This window comes from Mercenaria mercenaria, chromosome 12 (genome assembly GCF_021730395.1).
Source record: "Mercenaria mercenaria strain notata chromosome 12, MADL_Memer_1, whole genome shotgun sequence".
NCBI classification, from domain to species: domain Eukaryota; kingdom Metazoa; phylum Mollusca; class Bivalvia; order Venerida; family Veneridae; genus Mercenaria; species Mercenaria mercenaria.
The window spans coordinates 25,110,778-25,120,716 of NC_069372.1; the positions used below are offsets into that span (position 1 = coordinate 25,110,778).

Here is a 9,939-nt window from a genome sequence, read left to right on the forward strand (position 1 = left end):
CCCCAAGTGTCCCTCCGTTTATTATCGACCTTCTGTAAGCCAGCTGGGTGGCTTCCTTAGATGAAGAATTCAACGCCCCGAGTGAGGCTCTAAGGGACAAGTGATTCAAAGTCAGCGACCTTAAACACTCAGTCTCGGTGGCCTTGCTCCTTAATCTATACCTATTGTGAGCAGTTTTGGATGATTCTCATGACAAAACTTACGGTTTAATTTACAGTAAGTAAGGAAGTACACATATAATTGACTTCTTTATTTGCAGAGAGTGACTCATCACCTGACACTAATCTTCCATAAGGCCCTCTTAAAATGAAAACATATACAAATATAGTACGAATAAGAGAAAAGACAACAGAGTATATGCAACAGAAAAGTGTAATATGTAAAAGAAAAGAAAATATTCCATATTGCGTTACAAACTCTACAAACACTTCATGACGCATTCATTCAGTTGCAGCACTTCTGTTTAAAACATTGTAGCGAACTAAACGACTCTGTCTCCAGGTAACATTACCAGAGTATTTGAACAGTTCGGATTGCGTTTTAGATATATGGAAATTTTTATTGGTGTTTATTAGGTGTCGTTAGTCAATTCTGTTTGCTTGTACATGGTACATATATAGTTCGGCAAAAGTTTAGTATTTTGAAAACTTCCATACAATCTAAATAATTCAACTGATGATTATAACCCGCGACAAAATTAATAACGAAAACAATTGATCCTTTTCAAATCATTTTATCAATTACAATGGTGTCGGAATGTTATGGATTTGTTTGAAAACATAAGTTTAAAGGAAAAATGTCGTTTTTCAAAGCTAATCTTATAACAGAATCGTATAATAAATGTAGACTTCTTAGATTTTAGATTTTAATTCATTTCGCACTACAGCAGATAAAATAAACATCAACCTAAAACATGAACATACTAACTGAAATTAAGTTGTCTAGCATAAACAATATTATGTTATAGGTTTTCGAGTCCATTCCACTGCCTCCTTGTTGGTCATCCATGACGAAGTTTGCTTAATCTAGATAAGTCTACTTTGAAAAATACTTTCAAATAAAATTTTATGATGTAAGTTAAAAACAAAACGTGTAAGCGAATGAATCCCCGCTAAAAAGTCCAATTCCAATTGAAGATTATATTTAACAGAAATGACCTGACTGATACATTGTCATTATTGGTATATACCTTTTCTAGCGAATATTTCCTGTTACCATATCCATATGAAATAACGAACATTGATACAAAGAAATAATGCATGTATACACACCATCTGCTAACTTTAATGTGTTTTGGAGTACTATGTGCATTATTATTCATTTACATTTAAATTACGAAATTGAGACTTGTACTTAAGAAATGAAAAGAATGGGAGAAAATGCCAGTTGAATTTTGTCAAAAGTCCAATGGGATAAATGCAGAGCAGTGGGATTTTTTTAAATATTGGATTTCTCCCAATAAGTTGGTTAACTTAATTTTTTTTCTTCGGGTAGGTGAGAGCATAATTTTTACGTAGCAAAAAACAACAACAACAAAAAAACTAGGAAAACATTAAATTCCCAGTGGATGTCCAAAATAAATATCAAAGAAAACATGGCATGTAAAAATGTTTTAGACATAAAAAGATGGTCCCAAAAGAGAAGTTTCATGAAATGTTTTAAGAAAAATTGTTACAATGAAGAGGTTTGAAAACGTCTATTGATTCAAGATACTTAATGAGCAATAAAAAAACAATTAAGTTTTAGAAAGTGCTTCAAAATATCAATCTTGATCTTGGCCATTTTCATTCTTCCACCTTCCATAATGCTATTATGGTGCTATGATGATATGCACTTCAGATTTTACGAAATACCTAAATAGTGCTGTTATCTGCTTTAATTACAACAACTTTAATGTGTAAGGAAATATGGTGAAAAAATACGTGGATGTGTAATGCTACAGAAACAAAGTAGCTACTAATATTGAGCCTTATCCTGGTCCTAAAGAAGCTGACAACTGTGTATCACTTTTTCATCAACATATTCGGAGTATTGATGAATTAAAGTGCTTTTTTTTTCCTATACACTATATCACATATAGTCTTGAGCACATCTTTCCGCAGAGGTTTCTTCTGATAGTAAAAGGATTTCATGGATATTGACACACATTATGCAAATCTTTAAAACTGTCACACTAAAGGTAATGAATGTGATATTAAGAATATGTAACATCCTCATGCCTCCTATTACCTCCCCTCCATCCCCGTGCGTATGGCAGACGTTAGCGGAATTCTACATCCACAAAAAAAACATATATCGAATGACTCAATAATTCCAAAAGTACCAGGCAGAATATAACATTTTACGACCAATATACGATACTATAAACTTTTATGACGTCCTTTTTTAATCATATGAAAACAGGCAAAATGACAGTAGACACACTTTGATTTTGTCACAAAATCAAAAGATCGTCAAAGATGTACACGTCTATAAGATTACGGTTCGGGTTCCATCATCTTAATACTAAGTATTTATCTAGCAGTTCCTATAAGCACTGGATTTTTGGTTTTGCATTAGCTAAATCAGGCATTAGGGGTAAAAGCCTGACTAGTGACAGGAAGGGTCAGCAAAACGCACTTTAAAGTACTTTCTTTTTTGCTTCCGTCATTGAGCATTTTTCATAAATGTCATGTTGCATTTGTTCGTTAAATAGCCAAATTATTCATTAATTTTAATACTCACACTGACGCCGCGGGAATGGTTGTTGGTAATGTTGGTATTATTTAAAGTCTAAGTAGCTGTTGTCATGATGTTTTGTATCACATACTAATATCATTATGATGGAACTATATGTCATAAACTAAACTTTGCACTACTGCTGTTGTGAGTAATACTAAATAATAATCTGTACTGACATACATTTGTGATATCACAATTTCTTAACTAACGCTAAAGAGTATGTTTCCATTATGTTTAAAGAGTAATGACTTTGACTAATGTGCAGTATCTAAGACCCTATGTTGATAACTGATTATCACTCATTGTCCTGTTTTCCAGTTAAAAGTTTCAACTTCAGTGTTTCGATTGAAACACAGAACAAAGACAGTCCGATATTTTTCACCTAATTCATATGGATACATGACCTCTTGATATAATTATGTCTTTTAAGCAATGATATGTGCCAAAGACGGGAAGACTTTTACAGTTTTTCCAATAATACTCTGTGTAAAAACGTCCGCCCCACACCCCTCCCCCGTGGCCATGGCCAATTTGACTCCTGGGGCTAGATCTAAACGAACTCGGTAGAAGACCACTAGACGATATCGCACACCAAATATCGTAAGTTATGGGTGTTGCAGCTTCTGACAAGAAGATTGTTTTAAAAACTTCCATCATACAAGGGAAATGTCCCTTGGGCGGGTCAGTTATAACCCTAGAGACATGACTTGAAAACAAAATGGTAAAAAATTACAACACTTTGCTACTAGACACATATTTACGCTCAAAGGTTTGAAGTTTAAGACTAGATTTTTTCAACTTTCTCCTATGTAAAACCAGTAGACCTCGTAGAGTGGTCATGCTTAATTTGAACAAAATTGGTAAATACTACAACACCATGCTTCTTGCTAAACATTAAAGCTCAGTGAAATGCAGTTTTCCCCATATTAGACTATGATAGAAAAGTGAATCCCAGGATGGGGCCAATTTTGATCCAAGGAGGCATGATTTGAACCAGCTTGGTAACAGACCAATGCACAATGCTACAAACTAAATACCTACGCTTTAGACCTTTCTATATAAGTCTATGTAAAACAAGTAAACTTCTGGGCGGAATTAAATGTGACCCAAGGAGCATGATTTAACGAACTAGACTAATAGACAATGCTACATACCAAATATGTAAACTCTTGACCTTTCGAATAAGATGTTTGAAGGGTTTCAGTTTGGTTGCACTGACACCCAGAATTCTGCATGAAGTGAACTTTTCTAAATAAATTTGGCAGTGGACTATTCAAAGAACATCCAGGTCAATTTTTATCAACTTCCATGGAGAATGTTTAAGTGAAAATGTTGATGCCGGATGACGGACCATCATACACAAATATCTCACCATGTGAGCTGAAAAATATGACCTATGGCATTTTATTGTTGATGGTAATATTTTCCCATGGGATTTCTGAAAATCCAATAGGACCGCTCCCCCATTAGTTTGGTGTGCTGGAGTTGAAGACAAAATATGATATTATATGAATGTGTACCATTATTGCATTATGTTTAAGTATTGTTGTCTTTTTTTCTTTCTGAAATCTAACAATTTTTGTTTTTCCTACTGTTCTGTTAGATTGGTTAGGCAGATGCTTATGATTTCAAAATACAAACTGATAACATGAAGGTGGTAGGAAACCTTTTCACTATAATAGAATTTTAGCTTAGTAAGTTTAAAGAAGAAAAAAGAAAGAAAGAAAAGAAAAAGCATAAAAGAAACTGAATTAGAAATGCATTCTGTGTGTTATATAATATTACAAAGAACTTTAAAGTCTCTCATACCATTATAATCATCATACAAAGGTATATTATCTGACCTAACTGAAATGAGATCATGCTCGCACTGAAGCATTGTTTGTTATATATATATATATATATATCTCCTAGGACTAAAATATAAAAAAATAATTTCTACCACTCTTTCATACAAACTACAGAACTATTTACCATTACTAAGGACAAAAAAAACGGTAAAAGGTTACCTTCTATTAGTGGTATTTGTATCATTCGTTATACATTGAATAATTAGTGTTGTCATATTATGGGTGACAGCATCATTTCTCAGGTAATAGTAGCAAGTATGAGGTGCATAGGGGTAACACAGTCGACTAACTCAACGTATAGAAAGTTCTTACAGCTTTGTTGAATGCGATCTGTGATCAAACCAATGTTTAATTGTAACATTTAAGATACAATTACATAATTGACTTTTGTAAACAGATTCAGATACATAGGAGTGAAAACTTCTAACAGTCCATTAACTCGACTGTATATCAAGATCTTGAATATGAGCTGTGTCACAATGATTTAATTTGTACTATTTAAGATATAAAGACATTGTTGACTTTAGCAAATAGATTCAGATCTATCGATCTAAAGATATGTTTTGATAATACAATGCAATTTAAATACTGTTGAGTATAACAAGTATGATAAACCTGTGAATACTGTCTGTAGGTACACAGAACCTCTGTGATCTAGTTTACTAGTGTGACCCAGATTTATGACTACCTAGATCAAGGTTGTTATTGTTGCTAACATTTGTTTGTATGTTTATGTTTTGAGCAAGCTTTATTTCTGAAAACATACTTTTGACTGGAAAAAGAAATAAGATTGTCTGCTATAATAGAATAAAGCAACAATGGAAATGCATGTATATATCATTTATACTGTACTGTCGTTACTTCTGTTCGTTACGTTTTCTACGGAATTAACATGTGTAAATTCACACTGTCGGAACAATGAATGTGTGGAAGATGGAAAATGTTTACAAGGATGCGAGGACGGTTTTATCACTGACGACAAAGGTCATTGCATAAAAGGTTGTTCTGGAAATTGTTCAACGTGTGACAATGATATCTGTACTGATTGTAAAAGCGGGTATTTTGGACCTCAGTGCTTAAAAGCATGTGAAGGATGTAAAAATGGTTCTTGTATAAAGAAAAATGGAAAATGTATAGAAGGTAGGGATGAAGTTCCGTACAATTACATATTTGTAGTCGCATATCGACTGGCTTTGCAATTATTTGGTTGAGTTAATGTAAAATAAAAATAACATTTGTAAATAACCTTAGTAGTTTTTTTGCTTAATATAAATTACTTCAAAAACATTTTTCTGGATAGAAATTGTTCAAAATGCTTACAAACAACGCAAGATACCGAAAAGTAAAATTGTAAAGTGTTTAAGCTATAGACTTATTAGTACCTGTATTAAATATGAATAAGAATGAATCAGGACCAAAATGAGTTTTCATGAGAAGTAAATACACAAAGTTCATCTTCGTAATCTTAGATTTAGAAATAAACATAAAATATTAATTACATAATTTCCCGTGGGCAAATTCAGCAGGTTTTTTTTGTATTTTGTAGGTTGTAAACGTGGATATGACAATCTTCCTTGGTGTAACATCTCAAGTACTGATCACGATCATCACCACCATCGGCATCATCATCACAAAGCTAAAACGACAAAACTACAAGAGGAGGAAAAATCGAGATCGCTCTTTATCTGGATAGCAGGGACGATAATCTTGTCAGTGGTTGTTGCCATAGTTATCCTGATTGCTCTCATAGTCTACAATCGAGGTACTGACAAAAGTTCGCCTGGTCAGTCGGCATCAGAACATTTGAATGCAGAAAAAGACGAAACAACAGAACTTGAGTGAAGTCAGTCATCGGGTGTTTTACATCCGGTTTTCAAAACAATTAGCTTATTATTTAAAGAAATTGGGCTATGTTGTGCTATTTACATGTAATGGACAACTGTTTTTAGCCTAAACTAAAAAGTTCTGAGAATGAATGCCAGATATGATTAAGAAAATCTCATGTTTAAGCTTGACCCGTTCGTAAATATGATTGTAGAAGGAAAATGGTCAAATATACAAGTGCTTTTTATTTGGATGAAAGGAGTTACTTCGTTTTGCATGACTCAATATTAGCAATGTTCAATATGTCATATTTGGAGAAAAGAAATGTTTTGATTTCAAACTGGAAGCGGGTGTACTCAAATTATCCATATTAGTTTTGATAATTTATACAAAAACATGAAATGGGACATTAATGTTTATTACACACCTACGCATGCATCTCATGTGATTCTGATAAAAAATAGTACCTCGACGTTCATGATGTTGATACCCTGCATTGCATGACTATACACTCTGTTTCAACAATATGTTTACAGAATGAGAAAATGTTTAGAGAAAACCCCAGATATTAAAAACAAAATGTTCAAATATAAAGAAGCCTACTTGTAGAAAGTATGGAGTGTTGTACAGATGAACTTTTAAGTGGAACGTACAAACAGGACATTTGTAAAAACTATAGTATAAAAGTGTTCTTCTGTCCAAACTCTTACTTACATGTACAACATGCATTTCATGACACACTATTTTGAAGAAAGAGTTAAAGAACTATACAAATCTTCTTCTTATCGTATATTTTTCTAAAATATTCATCTTTGAGTAGAGTCCAAACAATTGAAATAGAAATACATATAATTACAAAGTTATATTCAAAATACACTAAAATGTACACCGTATGTAAGAGTTAATTAAATTTGATATATTCAGCAAAAATATGCAACAATTTCCGACATTACAGTTCAATTAATTTCAGGCCATTTGTTTGTGGTACGACATTTGATTTATTGGTGCTTTCTTTTAAAAGAATTCTGCTGTGTATACTTTCGTTATAAATTGTTTTAACCTGCATGTTTTTTCTTAAGTGTGATATTGTAAAATGAAATATATAAATATTCCCCAATGAAGATAAAGTGTTAAGTATTGTTTTGTACGGCCATTTGACTATGTTAGTTTTTGCTTCGCTGTTCTTGCCCAGCAGACTGGTGTTTCAGGAATAATTACCCGTGCCGGCAATACTCATCTGGCTCACCATGCCAGGTGACTGTCGTGTTGTTAATGGCAATTAACGATTCGCGCATTAAACTAAACCGGAATGTTATTGCTTTGACATCATTTTAGTTTACGCAAAGTTCCGGTTTAGTTTAATCATTTGTAGCGTTACGTTATGTTTTTCTGTGAAATTACTTATTTTGAATCGAGAACTATACTACAAGGGACAAATACCAAATATCAGGTATTTAATTTTGATCTAACTTTACATAACAATATACAAGTACAAGCAATGTACGAATTGTTGGTTGTCATTAAGACAACACGCGTCATCTGACATCGGGGTACCTGATAAGTAATGGCGGCATGGGCTAATGGGTATACAAGGGTTTCTTATATTTAATGTCAGAAGTCTAAAAATGTCGAACACAAGAACATTTAATGATAAATCTCTAAACATCAAAGTTCTTTGGTTCAACGATAAGTCGCCAAACACCGAACTCGAATAGGTATGTCTCCAAACACCATAGTCCTTCGATTTGACGACGCGAATAGATAAGTCTTCAAACACAAAAATCTTTCAAAAGTTAGATTATACTACTTCTAAGTTAGTTAACCAGATACTATTAACGACCATAACACTTAGAAATAGCTTCAGGTTCAGATCTGTAACTTACAAACTACTGTTAGGCTGTCCGTCTGCTCTTTCTTTGCTATATATTTTGCCATGTTTACCTTTGAAGCATAAAATTGTAAAATGTATGTTCGTATGAATTCTGGAACCTTCCGTTTCATGCTATGTTGCCAATTTGCATGAGTATTCGATGTGTTCGTTTTTACTGACGAGACTTAAATAAATTCCTCCGTTACGCCATGCTAAATGAAGACTTAATTTATTCATACGGGCTGGTGTAAAAACTGGTGTTTTCTGAACATAATCTCCTCTAATTATGTAGATGCGTCAGCAAAATCGTACTGCACTTAGATTTTATTCGTTGCCTTAATTTATTCTGCAACAGAAATGTAATTAAGCGAAACCAAGATAGGACAGAGGAAATATTTAGAGCTCGAGTGTATAATTCAATACGTTTTAATCCAATTTTAAAGCAGTCAGATGACTTATAGTATTATTGTAACACCATATTTTCAGTATTCACGCAAAGTTTGCTGAGCAGAGTCTTTTGTCTTTTTGCTACGCCTTCTACAAAAGCATTGGAGATTAACCCTAAGCCTGCCGGCAGCAAGTGATTCTGCCTTTGCGACCAGTGCAGACCAAGATCAGCTTGCACATCCGTGCAGTCTGATCATGGTCTGCACTGTTCGCTATTCAGTCAGTAAATATTCGGTGAACACCCATTCAAATAATAAATGGTATTGCCCAAATTGAATGATGTACCAGTCCATTTTTTAAAAGTTAGCGGGCTAAAGGTTAAAATAAAAGTTCCATGGTCTGCAATATTCTATTTAGCTTGAACGGTTTTTGTCAGGTCAGGATCCCGTGTCCCGAGTCCATCATTGCAGATCAAGGTATAGCTTTAATAACCCTTTTATTATATACACATACCATCAACTGTTATATCAGACAAAATGAGGTTGAAATTCGTTTGAAACGGTGAAAGTTTTGATGACTAAAACAAGCACCGTTGAATATTTGTCCATATGCAATGGGAGTTGAATACAGCATTTGTTATTCATTAGTATAGTACAGACTGTATTTCAGACAGACAGAATAAAATAAAGAAAATATGTATGGGGTTCTTCGTTTTTTTTTTGTTTTTTTTGAGACTATACCATTACTTAAATTTTCCTATTGAACAAGAATATGTTTAAAGGAAAATGTATTTGAAAAGAGGACATATATATATGCAGCCGTTGATCACTATATGCATTTCAGATGTCAATCAGGTAACTTTTATTTTCAATATTTACATAGTCAAGTCGTCTGTAAAGTTCTAGGATGTGAAGAAGAATTCGTAAAGTAATCATTACATTGCAATTCCAGTTTCGGTAACATCATTTCATGACTATTACTTCCCACACGTCGAAAGAAACATCGGAAAATTAAGAACAGGTGTCGCTAACTCACAATGAATCAATATCATGTTAATATCCGTTCATCGCGAGTGTGATATTGCCACCTTACCTTGCAGGGTCGTGAATAGATCTTTCTTTTCCTTGAGATTAATATTTATAGTTTAACTGGATTCTGTGATCAGCATATCCACCTAAAATATTGTAATGCAGAACCATAAAGTCTGTTTCACGAATAATTGTACATCCTTCAACATAATGATGCCTATTCCTTTAAAATAGGCTCTGTTATTGGAGGGAAGATAAC

General features: G+C 33.4%; 1 protein-coding gene across 1 annotated transcript; it reads left to right on the forward strand.

The window, feature by feature from the left end:
* The first annotated feature begins 5,267 nt into the window (after nucleotides 1-5,267).
* Nucleotides 5,268-9,349, forward strand: LOC123534941 (uncharacterized). Its single transcript, XM_045317432.2, has 2 exons — nucleotides 5,268-5,711; nucleotides 6,118-9,349. Exons 1-2 carry the CDS (start codon nucleotides 5,390-5,392, stop codon nucleotides 6,411-6,413), a joined length of 618 nt encoding a protein of 205 aa, XP_045173367.2. The 5' UTR covers nucleotides 5,268-5,389; the 3' UTR covers nucleotides 6,414-9,349.
* Nucleotides 9,350-9,939: the final 590 nt, after the last annotated feature.